The 18,735-nt window shown below is 47.2% G+C and overlaps 1 protein-coding gene across 2 annotated transcripts in view; it reads left to right on the top strand.

The window, feature by feature from the left end:
- The window catches only part of unc5cb (unc-5 netrin receptor Cb), a 183,699-nt gene that overhangs the window by 129,185 nt on the left and 35,779 nt on the right, over nt 1–18,735 (top strand). For both annotated transcript variants that reach the window (XM_090234782.1, XM_090234781.1), the window contains exons 5-7: nt 16,126–16,306; nt 18,252–18,419; nt 18,693–18,735. The exon at nt 18,693–18,735 is cut by the window's right edge and continues 122 nt beyond it. In XM_090234782.1, coding sequence (XP_090090908.1) covers nt 16,126–16,306; nt 18,252–18,419; nt 18,693–18,735 — 392 coding nt within the window. The remainder of the gene's footprint in view (nt 1–16,125; nt 16,307–18,251; nt 18,420–18,692) is intronic.

Below are 18,735 nucleotides of genomic sequence, written 5' to 3'. Positions count from 1 at the left end.
TACCGATAGATATTGGAACAAACACGCACTCCCACTCTAACTACTCAACACACACGCACACAAACTAACCTTGTGGAGACGTACAGTTCAGTCCCATTTTCCCTAACCCCTGAACCTAACCCGTACCCTAACCTTGACCAATAAACCTATCCTTAACCCGTACCCTTACCTTAACCATAACCCTGACCTTAAACATTACCCTGACCTTAACCCTAACCCTGACCTTAACCCTAACACTGACCTTAACCCGAAAACCTAACCGTAACCCTAAACCTAGCTCCTAACCCTAAAACTAACCCTAGCTCCAAACCTTAACCCTAAAACTAACCCTAGCTCCTAATTCTAACCCTAAACCTAATTCTAACCCTAACACTAATTCTAACCTTAACCCTCATCCCCCTACAGCTTGTGGGGACTAACAAAATGTCCCCAAGTTTGACTTCTGGTCTCCACTAGTATAGTTAAACACACACAGATGCACATGCACGCGTGCACACACACACACACACACACACACACACACACACACACACACACACACACACACACAAAGAAAACAAGCTGCAGCAGACATTTATTTTGGCTCCTCTCACCAACATTACCAATGAGGCTTTGGCCTGAGAGGACTGAAATACTGGGATTGAGGTTTCTGAAATAGCACAGCAGTTGAGTCATTTATATAAGTCTTACTGTGTGCTCTGAATACATTAGACATAAACCAGGCTCCCCTAAAAGTCATTGTTACATGTGTTTCCATCCCCATACATATTTAATGTACTTAATCAAGAGCAGAGGAAAAATGAAATCCGAGAGGCTATTCTAGTGGGAGTAATGGTTTGGTGAGACCACCATTTTGGTTTCTCATGGTTTCTGTAAAGCTCACTCAAGAGAGATCAGGCTAGAAGTGAGGGAGTAGGGGGGATATAGATAGAGAAGAAGGAGAGAATGTTGGACCCTTTCATTATCTTTGTAAGGCCTTGTCATTAAAGCCCAGAGGGCATAAAGGGTCAACTCACACCGGTGGCACACAGTCTCCTCCTTTCACACCATGAAGATGTGGCAAGCAGCTCCTAAAACCAACTTACATCTGCCATCTGAAAGAATGTGGCTTTATCGTTCTCCCTCTCTCTCTCTTTTCTTCTCTCTTTTCTTCTCTTCCTACCCTCCGTCTCTCGCTCCACTTCAAAGCACTTGTCACAGCCCCCAGATAAAGACAGGGTTCAGGGGTGACGTGGCGCAGCCGCTTTGCTGCTGAGCCTGTTGCCATGGAAGCAGGCTTTTAATTCAGGCATCTCGTCGTCTGCCGGGGTCCTGCCGTGTTATCATGGGTAACGAGTCATTGGTGCTCCACGGGGAAGAGGCCCCTCTAAGTCCAAACGGATTTACACACCAGAGGAGAGGAGGAGAGAAGAGGAGAGGGGATGAGAAGAGGAGAGGAGGAGAGAAGAGGAGAGGAGGAGAGAAGAGGAGAGGAGGAGAGAAGCGGAGAGGGGATGAGAGAGGGCTAGGAAACAGAACCATGTCTATATTTTTTACATTTGAGTTATTTAGCCGACAGTCTTATCCAGAGTTACTTATAGTCATTGCATTCATCTTACCACATATCAGTCATAGTCAGTACATTTTCCCTCAATTAAGTTCTCCCAGGGTCTTGAATTTGATGCGAGCCTCGACTGGGAGCCAGTGGAGAATGCGGAGGTGGTAGGTGACATGGGAGAACTTGGGAAGGTTGAACACCAGGTAGGCTCTCACCTACATATCCTCTCACCCATAGTAGCAGGATTATGACTTTCACGGGGAAAACACATTTGTTCCAAATTAATCTAACAATGGTCAAATTAGTGAACTCATTGCTCATTGTTTTCACTGAATCATTGTTCATACTAAAAAGGCAGACGTTTTACGTGTCCCTACTCGATTGTGTTTTTTGTTTGTTTATTTGCATTTTTGTACTTATTTTGTACATAATGTTGCCGAAAATGATCTAAACTAACTTCTGGACATCAGGACTCCGATTACTCACCACGGACTGGCAGAATCCTTTTATTCCTTTGACGAGTCTGACGAGTTTGGAGGGTAAAATCCATCATTCCACGGTTTCTGGTTGGGGAAGGTTTTAATAGTTGATGTGGGTACAACATCACCGATGCACTTGCTAATAAACTCGCTCACCGAATCAGCGTATTCATCAATATTATTGTCCGACGTTATGCGGAACATATCCCAGTCCACGTGATCGAAGCAATCTTGAAGCGCGGAATCAGATTGGTCGGACCAGCGTTGAACAAACCTGAGCGTGGGCGTTTCCTGTTTTAATTTCTGTCTATAGGCTGGGAGCAACAAAATGGAGTCGTGGTCAGATTATCCAAAATGTTTTCCGCCCGGGTAGCGCATTCGATATGCTGATAAAATTTAGGGAGTCTTGTTTTCAGATTAGCCTTGTTAAAATCCCCATCTATGGGGATGTGATTATAATCGAAGAGAATTCTCTTGGTAGATAATGAGGTCGACATTTGATTGTAAGGAATTCTAGGTCAGGTGAGCAAAAGGACTTGATTTCCTGTATGTTGTTATGATCACACCACGTCTCGTTAATCATAAGGCATACCCCCCGCCCTTCTTCTTACCAGAGAGATGTTTGTTTCTGTCGGCGCGTTGCGTGAAGAAACCTGGTGGTTGTACCGACTCCGATAGCGTGTCTCGAGTGAGTCACATTTCTGTGAAACAAAGAACGTTACAATCTCTGATGTCTCTCTGGAAAGCAACCCTTGCTCGGATTTCATCTACCTTGTCAAGAGACTGGACGTTGGCGAGTAGTAAACTCGGGAGCGGTGCACGATGTGCCCGTCTACGGAGCCTGACCAGAAGACCGCTTCTTCTGCCCCTCCTGCGGTGCTGTTGTTTTGGGTCGCCGGCTGGGATCCGATCCATTGTCCTGGGTGGTGGACCAGACAGAGGATCCGGGAAAGTCGTATTTCTGGTCGTAATGTTGGTGAGTTGACGTTGCTCTTATATCCAATAGTTCCTCCCTACTGTATGTAATAAAACCTAAGATTTCCATCATTACGTTTGCCGATGACACAACAGTGGTAGGCCTGATCACCGACAACGACGAGACAGCCTATAGGGAGGAGGTCAGAGACCTGGCCATGTGGTGCCAGGACAACAACCTTTCCCTCAACGTGATCAAGACAAAGGAGATGATTGTGAACTACAGGAAAAAGAGGACCAAGCACGCCCCCATTCTCAGCAACAGGGCTGCAGCGGTGCAGGTTGAGAGATTCAAGTTCCTTTGTGTCCACGTTACTAACAAACTAACATGGTCCATGCACACCAAGACAGTCGTGAAGAGGGCACAACAAAAGATATTCCTCCTCAGGAGACTGAAAAGATTTGGCATGGGTCCTCAGATCCTCAAAAGTTTATACAGCTGCACCATCGAGAGCTGGTTGCATCACTGCCTGGTATGGCAACTGCTCGGCCTCCTACCGCAAGGCACTACAGAGGGTAGTACATCACTGGGGCCAAGCTTCCTGCCATCCAGGACCTCTATACCAGGCGGTGTCAGAGGAAGGTCCTCAAAATTGTCAAAGACTCCAGCCACCCTAGTCATAGACTGTTTGTACCTAATGGCAAGCGGTACCGGAGCGCCAAGTCTAGGTCCAAGAGGATTCTAAACAGCTTCTACCCCCAAGACATAAGACTCCTGAACACCTAATCAAATGGTTACCCAGACTATTTGCATTGCCCCCCCCCCCCCGTCTTTTACACCGCTGCTACTCTCTGTTGTTAACATCTATGCATAGTCACTTTAATAACTCTACCTACATATTACCTCAACTAACCGGTGCCGCTGCACATTTATTTTGTACCGGTACCCCCCTGTATATAGTCTCGCTATTGTTATTTTACTGCTGCTCTTCAATTTCTTATCTCTTATTCTTATCTGTATTTTTTTCAACTGCATTGTTGGTTAGGGGCTCGTAAGTAAGCATTTCACTGTAACCTGTTGTATTCGGCGCATGTGACTAAAAAACATATGATTTGATCTGATTTGATTTACAGTCTATTTCATACACACCAATCTAGAAAAGCTTGAATCCCTGGCCAGTCCAGTTTGCACTTTTTCTCTCATGCTGTGTAACTGGTATTCTTCAGTCTAAATATACTTTTAGCCCCGGTCCCTCTTCACAGGGAAGGCTAAGGTGTAAAGTACACAACAGGCCGTCAGTCAGGTCACCGTGCCAGTGAACAGCAGAGTGCTTCTCCGCACACCATCAGATGAGCAGAGGAGACAAGGCGAGGGTGGAGGGTATGAGCCCTTTTGAGTGCCTGGTCATTGGAGGAACAGTGGAGGAACAGGACGTGTGTGTTCATTAGTGCGACCCAGGGGAGAGTGTGTGTCAGGAGGCCAGACCTAATCCCCATGGCAACCAACCCAATGACTCCCCTTCAGGATGCTGCTTGTCAATCATCTCAGTCGTGATGTGTTCCTGGGGTATGATTCACGGCTCTGGCTCGCTTTCTCATTTTCTCTCTCCTTTCTGTTTTTTTGCTCTCTCTCCTTCTCTTTGTGTGTCTCGGAGTCGCAGAGTCAAACGTGAACAAACATCCATTTGTAACGGCTCCAAAAGGAATGTCACAGGTAGATGAAAGCGAGGAACACAGTACAGTAGTACTGTGTGCAGGACAATAGCACCTAGGTCTCTTAAAAGTCCTGCAGGGGATAACTCCTCTTCTTGTCGGTTAGACATGTTCCCTTCCCATGTTCCCTCCTCTTCTTGTTATGATCAATGTTCCCTTGAAGTTGTGCGCATGTGCGGCCGTGCAGCTCCCCCGGGACTGCCACGCAGAAGTAATATTAGCCTGCGCAGAGAAGAACGAGATTGAACTTCCCTAGACTTTTTAGAGTTTTCCCCGCTAGTTAACACTATCGATGTTTCCCTTTACTTTGGGAATTGTGACACTTTCAACGCAACATACAGAAACAAAAGTAACTATGCAAGACTTAGTTTGCAAAACGAACTATGCAAGATATTTTCTTGGAGGCAGAATGCATCGGAGTAGGATTCTATTGCATTGACAGGCACGACTCAGGCCCGTACTCTACACAGACCGGTGCGCGATAACAAATCAGAGCCGCAGTAGGCCTACAGTGTATGAAAATGGACCATTGCCATATATGGATCTGTGCCATTCACTTTAAACTGGACTATGTGTACAGCGTGAACGGACGTGAGTAGTTTATTATGAGATCAAAGTGAGAGCTACATGTGTGCACATTTGTACATATCCTTTGCTAGTTAGTGAGTTTGCATTATGCCCTGAATATATTCTACCATGCCCAGAAACCTGCTCCTCTTATTCTCTGTCCCCAACGCTCTAGGCGACCAGTTTTGATAGCCTTTAGCCGCACTCTCATACTACTCCTTCTCTGTTCCGCGGGTGATGTGGAGGTAAACCCAGGCCCTGCATGTCCCCAGGCACCCTCATTTGTTGACTTCTGTGATCGAAAAAGCCTTGGTTTCATGCATGTCAACATCAGAAGCCTCCTCCCTAAGTTTGTTTTACTCACTGCTCTAGCACACTCTGCTAACCCTGATGTCCTTGCTGTGTCTGAATCCTGGCTCAGGAAGGCCACCAAAAATTCAGAGATTTCCATACCCAACTATAACATCTTCCGTCAAGATAGAACTGCCAAAGGGGGAGGAGTTGCAGTCTACTGCAGAGATAGCCTGCAAAGTAATGTCATACTTTCCAGGTCCATACCCAAACAGTTCGAACTACTAATCTTGAAAATTACTCTCTCCAGAAATAAGTCTCTCACTGTTGCCGCCTGCTACCGACCTCCCTCAGCTCCCAGCTGTGCCCTGGACACCATTTGTGAATTGATCGCCCCCCATCTAGCTTCAGAGTTTGTTCTGTTAGGTGACCTAAACTGGGATATGCTTAACACCCCGGCAGTCCTACAATCTAAGCTAGATGCCCTCAATCTCACACAAATCATCAAGGAACCCACCAGGTACAACCCTAACTCTGTAAACAAGGGCACCCTCATAGATGTCATCCTGACCAACTGGCCCTCCAAATACACCTCCGCTGTCTTCAACCAGGATCTCAGCGATCACTGCCTCATTGCCTGTATCCGCTACGGAGCCGCAGTCAAACGACCACCCCTCATCACTGTCAAACGCTCCCTAAAACACTTCTGTGAGCAGGCCTTTCTAATCGACCTGGCCCGGGTATCCTGGAAGGACATTGACCTCATCCCGTCAGTTGAGGATGCCTGGTCATTCTTTAAAAGTAACTTCCTCACCATTTTAGATAAGCATGCTCCGTTCAAAAAATGCAGAACTAAGAACAGATACAGCCCTTGGTTCACCCCAGACCTGACTGCCCTCGACCAGCACAAAAACATCCTGTGGCGGACTGCAATAGCATCGAATAGTCCCCGTGATATGCAACTGTTCAGGGAAGTCCGGAACCAATACACGCAGTCAGTCAGGAAAGCTAAGGCCAGCTTCTTCAGGCAGAAGTTTGCATCCTGTAGCTCCAACTCCAAAAAGTTCTGGGACACTGTGAAGTCAATGGAGAACAAGAGCACCTCCTCCCAGCTGCCCACTGCACTGAGGCTAGGTAACACGGTCACCACCGATAAATCCATGATTATCGAAAACTTCAATAAGCATTTCTCAACGGCTGGCCATGCCTTCCGCCTGGCTACTTCAACCTCGGCCAACAGCCCCGCCCCCCCCCCGCTGCTCCTCGCCCAAGCCTCTCCAGGTTCTCCTTTACCCAAATCCAGATAGCAGATGTTCTGAAAGAGCTGCAAAACCTGGACCCGTACAAATCAGCTGGGCTTGACAATCTGGACCCTCTATTTCTGAAACTATCCGCCACCATTGTCGCAACCCCTATTACCAGCCTGTTCAACCTCTCTTTCATATCGTCTGAGATCCCCAAGGATTGGAAAGCTGCCGCAGTCATCCCCCTCTTCAAAGGGGGAGACACCCTGGACCCAAACTGTTACAGACCTATATCCATCCTGCCCTGCCTATCTAAGGTCTTCGAAAGCCAAGTCAACAAACAGGTCACTGACCATCTCGAATCCCACTGTACCTTCTGCGCTGTGCAATCTGGTTTCCGAGCCGGTCACGGGTGCACCTCAGCCACACTCAAGGTACTAAACGATATCATAACCGCCATCGATAAAAGACAGTACTGTGCAGCCGTCTTCATCGACCTTGCCAAGGCTTTCGACTCTGTCAATCACCATATTCTTATCGGCAGACTCAGTAGCCTCGGTTTTTCGGATGACTGCCTTGCCTGGTTCACCAATTACTTTGCAGACAGAGTTCAGTGTGTCAAATCGGAGGGCATGCTGTCCGGTCCTCTGGCAGTCTCTATGGGGGTGCCACAGGGTTCAATTCTCGGGCCGACTCTTTTCTCTGTATACATCAATGATGTTGCTCTTGCTGCGGGCGATTCCCTGATCCACCTCTACGCAGACGACACCATTCTATATACTTTCGGCCCGTCATTGGACACTGTGCTATCTAACCTCCAAACAAGCTTCAATGCCATACAACACTCCTTCCGTGGCCCCCGACTGCTCTTAAACGCTAGTAAAACCAAATGCATGCTTTTCAACCGATCGCTGCCTGCACCCGCATGCCCGCCTAGCATCACCACCCTGGATGGTTCCGACCTAGAATATGTGGACATCTATAAGTACCTAGGTGTCTGGCTAGACTGCAAACTCTCCTTCCAGACTCATATCAAACATCTCCAATCGAAAATCAAATCAAGAGTCGGCTTTCTATTCCGCAACAAAGCCTCCTTCACTCACGCCGCCAAGCTTACCCTAGTAAAACTGACTATCCTACCGATCCTCGACTTCGGCGATGTCATCTACAAAATGGCTTCCAACACTCTACTCAGCAAACTGGATGCAGTCTATCACAGTGCCATCCGTTTTGTCACTAAAGCACCTTATACCACCCACCACTGCGACTTGTATGCTCTAGTCGGCTGGCCCTCACTACATATTCGTCGCCAGACCCACTGGCTCCAGGTCATCTACAAGTCCATGCTAGGTAAAGCTCCGCCTTATCTCAGCTCACTGGTCACGATGGCAACACCCATCCGTAGCACGCGCTCCAGCAGGTGTATCTCACTGATCATCCCTAAAGCCAACACCTCATTTGGCCGCCTTTCGTTCCAGTACTCTGCTGCCTGTGACTGGAACGAATTGCAAAAATCGCTGAAGTTGGAGACTTTTATCTCCCTCACCAACTTCAAACATCAGCTATCTGAGCAGCTAACCGATCGCTGCAGCTGTACATAGTCTATTGGTAAATAGCCCACCCATTTTCACCTACCTCATCCCCATACTGTTTTTATTTATTTACTTTTCTGCTCTTTTGCACACCAATATCTCTACCTGTACATGACCATCTGATAATTTATCACTCCAGTGTTAATCTGCAAAATTGTAATTATTCGCCTACCTCATGCCTTTTGCACACATTGTATATAGACTCCCCCTTTGTTTTCTACTGTGTTATTGACTTGTTAATTGTTTACTCCATGTGTAACTCTGTGTTGTCTGCTCATACTGCTATGCTTTATCTTGGCCAGGTCGCAGTTGTAAATGAGAACTTGTTCTCAACTAGCCTACCTGGTTAAATAAAGGTGAAATAAAAAAAAAATAATAATATTAGCCCAGTTATAGATCATTTATAGTCAGCAATGGGGGAGGGATTGTTCCTTACAGGGGGAGCATAAAACGTGTGCATTTCTAGACATCTTTGAAAAGCGAGTCAGGTAAAGAGCTTTTTTTTTGTTGGTGTTAACGGGGCAATGTTGTATTTTGAAACAGGTTTGAATATGTTAAGTTGCAAATAGGCAGAGGGTAACATAAGTACTGATTCTCAGTAATAATGGTATGGGAATAATGCTGCATTTCATTTTGTAAAGTGGTTTCTTGCATCAAACATTTTCAGTCACCTCCTTGTCTGAAGGACAATTGGATTCGTCTCATGGTATGTAGGCCTACATTGAACACCACACTGCTACTGTAGGCTGAATGGTAGAACAGATATTTCCATGTTAAAATGTCATGGGATGCATTTTCTCCATTGTTTTTGATGGTAAGCAACTCTGGTAGGCCTACATTATGATCAAATAGCCGCAGCAGGCTAATTGACCACTGTCTGAAACTAACTTAAAGCGTCTACACAGCCTCAGGGTTCACAGTAAACGCGCGCCGGAAGTTGCGCTCAGCAGACCTGAAAATTGCTCAGTGGCACATTTGTTTTGAGGGAACATTGGCTATGAGCAGTACTGAGTTATAGGGTACCTATCAAGACTTTAGGTACTTCACCACCCACCCAGGACAGGGTTCTCAGTAGAGCTAAGAATGAGATATGAGCAAGGCTACCACAGCCAACAGCAGTCAACACAAGGAACTAACCGAAGGCAAACCTCGGACTAACATCTATTATACTCATATCCATAACCCCCCCTCATTCAGGGTACATCAGATGTACTGTTGTTTTCCACTTCACACTGATCTAATGCATAAATATGGAGAAGGGCATCACATTTATGTATATCTTTATACCCAGTAAACACACAGCTCTCTCCTTTCTGTCATATTAGTATTTATACACGTTGATTCGGCACATATTTCCATATTCGTAGTCAGGACAGATTTAGGGCATATGGTTTGTTGTCTAGCTCGCTGTGAGTGAATAATTATTCTGTAAGCTTGTGTAGCTCGTTCTCCAGATGTGTAATTTGTGTGTGTAGTGGAGATGTATAGTAATATAGATGACTATATGAATAAATGACACAGGTGCTAACTCAGAGAGATCAGTCAGTCACACAGTGAAGGACTTCTACAGGCTTGTACAGAAAATATCCAGTTTTACTTCACTTGGAATATATTCCCTCAGTGATTACTCTCATTTTCCCTTCCATCCAAATGATCCAACCACCCGGCCCATTTTCAGTGCTTTCCACCCACAGCTTGCCATGGGTTTGTCTTGTATAAATGCAAAAACAAATACGTTTTGCACTCACAGCTCTACATCTTCGTCTCCACCACTAACAACATTTCACAAGATGGGGTTGTTAGGTGTGGTAGCAAGGAGCTCTGCAACCCACCCACAAGGTTCAACCAGCAGTTCTCCCTCTGTTAGAGGGGACAGAGAGCTGTAATGACAGCAGCACCAGGACTAGAGACGGTATGGACAGGTCTTGGGCAGTGGAGGTGGCTTACCCAAACCCAGTAGACAATTAGAGCTGAAGACGAACCTCTCTGACACAGCTGACCTCCACTGTCCCCTTGGCCTCCAGTGGTAATGAGGACGTCTGTGCCTGATAGTGCCTCCTGTTAGTGTTCTAACTGGACGCCCACACACACACACACACACACACACACACACACACACACACACACACACACACACACACACACACACACACACACACACACATATACTAGGCTACACACACACACACACACACACACACACACACACACACACATACTAGGCTACACACACACACACATACTAGGCTACACACACACACACACACTCATACTAGGCTACACACACACACACACACACACACACATTCTAGGCTACACACACACACACACACACACACACACACACACATACTAGGCTACACGCAGGCACGCACAAACACACACACATCTCCAACCACATCGATCCATCATCTTCTTCTTCTCCACGTGCAGGATCTTGTGGGCGTGCCAGTGTGTGCGCATGTACTGCATGTTCATAACCGGCATGTTTTTTGTCTTGTAAGCAGATTAGAATACGGTACTCATTGTTCTTAAAACAATACGTTTTTCCTTTCAAAAAGGAAGCGATTTAGGTCTATACTATAGGACGAGAGATTTGATAATCATTTCACATCCCTCTAATCTAGACAATACAAAACACACCGAGAGAGTCTTAGTAATTAGGAGATAAGAATGAATTGTGTGATTTTGAATCTCGTATTACCCTGGCCTGAATCCAGTCATTTATCTGAGAGTACAGTAGGTGTTCATGAGGAGCTACTAGCTAGGTTCTTCCTCTCTCTCTGTCTGTCCTCTTCATCTCTCCTCTCCCACTCTTCCTCATAAATTGTCATTACGGTATGACTTTATCTCTTCTCAATCCTCTTTTCTTCTTCTCTCTCTCTCTCTCTCTCTCTGTCTCTGTCTCTGTCTCTGTCTCTCTCTGTCTCTCTCTCTCTCTCTCTGTTCTCCCTTTCTCTCTCTGTTCTCCCTTTCTCTCACTCCCTCTCCTTCTGGCAGCCTCATTCCCTCTCCTTCTGGCAGCCTCATTCCCTCTCCTTCTGGCAGCCTCATTCCCTCTCCTTCTGGCAGCCTCATTCCCTCTCCTTCTGGCAGCCTCATTCCCTCTCCTTCTGGCAGCCTCATTCCCTCTCCTTCTGGCAGCCTCATTCCCTCTCCTTCTGGCAGCCTCATTCACTCACCTGCATGTATTATGGTTTTCCGGTCTCTCTCCCTCATCCTCTCTCTCTCTCTCTCTCTCTCTCTCTCTCTCTCTCATCCTCTCTCTCTCTCTCCCTCATCCTCCCCCTCTCTCTCTCTCCCTCGCTCGTCCGCTCTCTCTATTTCTCTCCCACTCTCGCTCTACTTCTGTTTCTTTCTCTCTCTTTCACTGTTTATTTTCTCATCTCTGACATAAAGACTCCCTCCCTCTCTTTATGACAGTTGACATGTGGCTATTTCCCTGCGTTAACGACTAGAATTGTGCCAATTACCTCCCGGAATGTGCCGGTGCCAATCAGCCGGTAACAAGCTCAGTGCCAGCATCTCTCTGTGTGTGTGTGTGTGTGTGACAGGGGGTGTGAACGTTTTTTGAGTTATTTTGATCACTCATATGATGGTTCTAAAATGTGTTATTGTCTCTTCTAGGCTTCCATGGTCACACGTTTACTAGTTATAATTATATTAGTAAAAGTGTAAAAATGACTCATATTGAGTGAACAGTGCATTGACTTTGAGTGACAAATATGAGCCGTGGCAGTCTTTACACATGCGCGCGCGCGCGCGCACACACACACACACGCACACACACACACACACTTTCCTTTCTTTTTTGACAAGAGTTTCCACCTCCTTGTCTCTCCTCCTCGCCTCTCCCTCCCTCTTTCTACAGCGTCAGAAAAGCTCTTTTGTTCTGTTTTTAATTACCCTCACACCGCTCTTGACTTCTGAACGCAGCCTGTTTGGAGAGGTTGCGTCTCTGATTGGTGCAAAATTAGATAACCACCTCTCTGTGCCGACTGTCAATCCCCATTACAAGAACAGGCTTTTCACATACCAAAGCCTGTGGTTAACAGAACAATGTGTCAATCAACTCCATCATGTCTTTGACTCTCTTTCTTCTTACCGTCGTCTCCCTCGTTTGTTTGATTGGAAGCTTTGTCACAACCCCTTTTAGTCGACTCATCAGTACAAAGAGAGAACAGTCTCAAAATGGCCATCAGTCAGTACTACTGTCAGGCTTTCGTTTCTTTTTTTAAACACGGAGGGTATGTTCATAGGGAATCTTCACATGTGATGTGATCGGCCTGGCGTGTCATATTTGTCAGCCTCGTTCACTATTTAATTCAGATGTTCTGAATGGCCGTGTTCCCTTTAGTGTGAGGCAAGGTGAGTGTGTATTCCGTTGGCACACAGAGGACCACACATACTCACCACACACACGGGAATACACACACAGCTCCATCAGGACAAGGGTAAAAAAAAAAAATAACATAACCACTGTCCCAGCAGGCCGAGGCCAATCAGCGTCCCACTCAGCTGTGCTAAACACACACACACACACACACGCGCGCGCTGCTTCCACGGATTTCTGTTTGTGTGTGTTGTTTGCTTGTTTTCCTCAGTAAATGTAGTGATGCGTTTAATCACTTGTGCCTCCCGTCCCCTGGGTTTATATGTAATCCTTATTGATTTACGTTGGTGGACTTTTCTGATTACCACGGGCAGCATCGCTATCTGCTATCATTATGTTGATGACTTTTTTTTTTTCCGCAATGGATTTAATACCCGTCACGTTGATACTCACAAGACATTCACCTCGATTGGTATGCGTGCTGGATTAATGGCGTTTCTACAGAATGGGTTTGTAAAACAGTTTGTTGTATTTCTGTGTCATTTCACTATCTTCCGGGTCATATTCTTGTTCCAACTAACTGACGAAGCCACACCAGGTGTCAAACAGACACTGACATACATACTAAGACAGATGAGATACGTATTGGTAATGATAGGTATCCTTCAATCATTCATTCACTTGACGTGCTTATTACTGTTTATGACAGGGTTTCCCAAACTCGGTCCTGGGGACCCCAATGGGTACACGTTTTGTTTCTTGCCCTAGCAACACACAGCTGATTCACATAATCAACTAATCATCAAGCTTTGATCATTTGAATCGGCTGTGTAGTGTTAGGGCAACAACAACAACAAAACGCTCAACCCTTTGGGGTCCCCAGGACCGAGTTTGGGAAACGCTGGTTTATGACATCAGACGACGGTGTTATTTCTCAGATATCATATTCACCAGACATATTGAGATCTCCTGTTCCCTGTCGTTTCGATCCTCCCCTCGTCTAGTGAAGTGACAGCTATCTCATTATCTCAGGGTTAAAAACACAGCTTTTTCTTCTGTAGGAGAGTCGAGAGCAGATTTGTGTTGTCTCTGCATGCTGTTTGATTGGCCCTGGTATCACCGTGATAAATGATATGAGATGCTATCTAACGTTAGCGGGAGCTGGGCAGACAAGGCACTGGAGGTCTTCATGTCTTCTGCTGCGTTAGGACTGAATACGAGATGGGATGAGAGCGGGTGTATTGTTGTGCTGTGGAGGACAAGAGCCTGGGCTTAATTTCACTGACGAGCCAGACAGCAGGGGAGGGAACCCTAACCACTGCGCTCCATGCGATTGATTTGCCTGATAAATGTTTATGGAGGAAAACACTCATAAACAACATATCAGCAGAGAATTATGACGTTGTGCATCCAGAAGTTTGCCACCGAGCTCTGCCGCTGATTGTTTTTCCGTTCTCTTTTGATGTGAATCTGTCACCACGAGTCTGCGTCTCTTCTGGAGTGGTATTATGTTTATGATGGATGCATTCAGTTTGAGTGGGAGTTTTAAGCTGCCGTTAATTGCTACTAGCTAGAGTGTTGAAAGTAGCTCTGCCTTAAGTCTCCCTGTATTGCTGTTGCAGGAATAATAGGGGTGCAGGCAGGCAGGCAGACAGGCAGACAGACAGACAGACAGGCAGGCAGACAGACAGACAGACAGACAGACAGACAGGCAGGCAGGCAGGCAGGCAGGCAGGCAGGCAGGCAGGCAGGCAGGCAGGCAGGCAGGCAGACAGACAGACAGGCAGGGGGCAGGCAGGCAGAAAGACAGACAGGCAGACAGGCAGGCAGACAGACAGACAGACAGACAGACAGACAGACAGACAGACAGACAGACAGACAGACAGACAGACAGACAGACAGACAGACAGGCAGGCAGGCAGACAGACAGGCAGGCAGGCAGGCAGACAGGCAGGGGGCAGGCAGGCAGAAAGACAGACAGAGACAGGCAGGGGGCAGGCAGGCAGACAGGCAGGGGGCAGGCAGACAGGCAGGGGGCAGGCAGGCAGGCAGGGGGCAGGCAGGCAGGCAGGCAGACAGGTAGGCAGGCAGGCAGGCAGGCAGGCAGGCAGGCAGGCAGGCAGGCAGGCAGGCAGGCAGGCAGGGGGCAGGCAGGCAGGCAGACAGGCAGGGGGCAGGCGGCTCTATACAAGCAGGACCCTCTTTGATGGTGTAGTAGTGATATCTGTCATCTTCAGACACTACAGATGCTAGTGATGGTAGTGAGGCTTCTATCTCACCTGTATCACAATCTGCCCATCTTGTTTAGTGAGACAGTCATCGTGATGCTGGTTTTATAACAATCAGAAGAAAAACACAGGTCTTATCACTCGAAGACTACAGTACACCCACCTATTCTAACACCAGGCACTTGGCTCTCAAGTCATTTCACTGCAGTCACTTAGACTAGCACCTACAGATTATTTAGGCTTGGCAGGGTTCATATGGGAGAATTCTTCAGTTCTCTGAGGTGTAGATCAAGTGTCCTCCAATAGTTCTTAGACAATGGCCAGCCAAACATACTTCTTATCTCTCCCAGGCCTGCTCTGACCTTATCTGGCATCGTCTGCTTGTCAGGAGGAAGCACAATGCACAGGATGTCTCCTGTGCTGTTCACCTCTCTCTATGCACTCAATCCATTCCCTGACTCTGACTACGTACAGGATGTCTTTTCTCGAGAGAAAACAGTTAGACGATTCAGGGGAAAAGTGTGAAGTCTTTGAAACTGCCTTTGTCTGTCTGTCTGCCTGTCTGTGTGTGTGTGTGTGTAATGTGGACCGGTCTCTCTGCCTGAGGCCTTCACACCCGAGGAGGATGAGGTGAAGAAAAGTGTTTCTGTGATTTACTTTCAAATAAAAGCCCCACACGGTTCCCTGTTTTCTGATATTATCAGGAGTTCAATATCTGTATCATTTGGAGAGAAAAACAGAAATTCATAAGGAAAGGTCAAGGAGCTTTGCAGTTCCAAAAATAGCAACGAATTTCCTTTCCTCTCGCTGTCTGACAATACAGTATTACTTTGTTCTGTTCTGGGGAAATGAAAAGAGAACATGATAGCTTTTTATAGAAAGACACGGGCCTCAGAGACATAAACAGTGTTGCTGTAATCCTGGACTTGAGCTTTATTGGAGAGGTGAATGGGAGACAAAGAGAAGAAAATGTCTTTAAACCCTTTAAACACTTCCTTGTGATTTATTCCAGAGGAAATCAGGTTAACGCGTCTGACTGCCGTGCAGTCCCAGTTTCATGTCTGCTCTTACCGACTAGTTTTGATTTCTACTGGTCTTCATTATTCATGGTCTCTCCCTCTTTATCTTTCTTTCTCTTTCTTTCTCTCTCTCTCGCGCTCTCTCTCTCTCTCTGTCTCTCTCTCTTTCTCTCTCTCGCTCTCTCTCTGCCCCTCCCTCCCTCCCAGGTGGAGTGGCTGAAGAACGAGGAGATCATAGACCCTGCTGATGACCGTAACTTCTACATCACCATCGACCATAACCTGATCATCAAACAGGCCAGACTGTCTGACACCGCTAACTATACCTGTGTCGCCAAGAACATCGTCGCCAAGAGACGCAGTACCACGGCAACAGTCATCGTCTACGGTAGCAATCAACTCTCACCGTGACACGTTGACCGTAACAGCCTTCTAAAGTTGCACTGCATGAGGCAACTTGTGGGGTTTTTTCTTAAGGTGTCTGTGAGCAACAGATGTATTCCCAGTCATGTGAAATCCATAGACTAGGGCCTAATGAGTTTATATCAGTTGATTGATTTCCTGATATGAACTGTAACTCAGTGAAATCTTTGAAATTGTAGATTGTTGCGTTTATATTTTTGTTCATTGTAGCTGGATCCTGTCAGGTTGTGGTAGGTGTTTGAATGGAAAGGTTACTCCAGGAATCCTCACCCTCTCCTGAGTCCTGATAAACACTGTACCTCTCTGCTCCCCAGTCTCCCCTTAGGGGATTAGACACGCGTGACAGCACAGACATTCAGGCCTCAGGACTTCTCCCACCCTGGGAGGAACGTAACTACCCCCACCCAGCATGTGAAGTGGCTAAACCTCAGGTTATTAAATCAGTCTGTCAGTCTAGCTAATCATCAGCTAACAGACACGAGGCTGTTTTATAGCCTCAACCTCACAAATACACGCACGTGGCTGTGAGCGCACACACATGATACACACGCAGAAAACCGGACCAGAATGGATGGAGGTTTGCAGGAATTGATGATGTCACCAGGATCAGGTTTCAAATCCATCTCTCCTTCCATCCCTCCAGTGTCTCTCGGCACAGCACATCATCCATAAATCACACACACTGGCCCTGCCATGGAGGATTATGGGGGATTAGGGGGTCCTAAGTTATTGTTGGTGTCCTATTTGTTAATTTATCTATTTTAGTTGTCCATTCTGACAGGCAAGAGCAGCATGTGTGGCTTAGATGAGTCCAGTATGAGGGTGAAGTAGAGCATGTGTGTGTGTGCGTGTGTGTGTGTGTGTGTGTGTCTGTGTCAGCAGACTTTGGGGTCTTCAGGGACTGGGGTCGCTGTCCCTGCTAGGCTTTTCCCTTCACTAATGCAGTCTGGGAGGATTGAGTGAGTGCGCCGGAAGACAGCTTTGATGTTGGCTCATCCTTAAAAGAATACACCAGAAGCCACTTTCTCTGCCTGGATTGCATCAGTCCCTCTTCCCCGTCCCCCTTCCCTGTATGCAGGCAGGCAGACAGGCAGACAGGCAGACAGGCAGACAGGCAGACAGGCAGGCAGGCAGACAGGCAGACAGGCGGGCAGACAGACAGACGGACAGACAGGCAGACGGACAGACAGAGAGACAGAGAAACGGAGAGAGGGAGAGACCGAGAGGGAGAGGGAGAGGGAGAGACCGAGAGGGAGAGGGAGAGGGAGAGGGAGCGGGAGAGTTTCCCTCGTTACCAGAGGAGACAGACCAGCCCAGTGGTTTTCCAGCCTGCACCACAACAAGGAATCCTGGAAAGGGCTGGGGAGGACCCGCAGAGAGAGGGATGGATGGAAAGAAAAAGAGAGAGACCGAGAAGGAGGAAGAGTAATACAACCCCATAAGTAAAGAAAGAGACAGTGAAGAAAGGCAGGGCTTTGGCTCTGCTCCCGTGGAGTCTGATGCTTGGGGCTTCACTCATCGTAAGCTCTGAGGGGCCTCCAGCTCCTTACATCTGAAATGCCACAGTCGTGTTCTCAGCCACACACCCCACTGTCATTCCAGCTCTGGATTTCCACTGAGACGCAGATGGAATTGGAGGAAAGGAAGAAAGGATTTGAGGGATTCAGATGATGGGAAATACAGCAGCCAGAATAGCCTGTCCACATAGCTAACTAATGAACAGTGCTAACAGTGAGAACCCAAGTGTGCTACAGATTCTTCAATGCCATGTTCATTCGAGCAAAAAAGGGCTGGTGGAAAACACTCACATTCTCCAAGACTCACTCAGTGCCACTATAAAAAGGACAACCATTGTATTTGCTAAAGTGTTAAACATGTTGTTCTCCAATGTTGTTGGGGTTTTTCTACAGTGAATGGCGCCTGGTCAACATGGACAGAGTGGACGGTGTGTAACAGTCGCTGTGGCCGTGGCTACCAGAAGCGCACGAGGAGCTGCACCAACCCAGCACCGCTCAACGGGGGTGCCATCTGTGACGGGCAAGGCATTCAGAAGCTGGCATGCAACCCACTGTGCCCAGGTAGTTACTGCGCCACTTGTCACAACCCTTATGGAGCAGGGGAGTGCAATTTACTGGACAACACAAACAGAGCACTATGTATTTTCATAAATATAGATATCTATCATTCTTACTCTCACTCTTACCCACCCCACTCCGCCCCGCCTCACCCCACCCTGTTTCTTTCCCACTAATTGTCACACTCTCACTCCCACCCTACATGCCTTCTCACCCTCTCCTCCCTCCCTCCCCACCACCATGCCCCCCACTCCCTCCCTCCCCTCTGTGTGTTAGTGGATGGTCTGTGGACAGAGTGGAGTAAATGGTCCACGTGTGG

The sequence above is a fragment of the Oncorhynchus mykiss genome, chromosome 5 (assembly GCF_057628025.1).
Source record: "Oncorhynchus mykiss isolate SJ-2025 chromosome 5, ASM5762802v1, whole genome shotgun sequence".
Taxonomy (NCBI): domain Eukaryota; kingdom Metazoa; phylum Chordata; class Actinopteri; order Salmoniformes; family Salmonidae; genus Oncorhynchus; species Oncorhynchus mykiss.
Note: the sequence above shows the minus strand (reverse complement) of the source record. Positions and strands in the feature narration are given on the sequence as shown.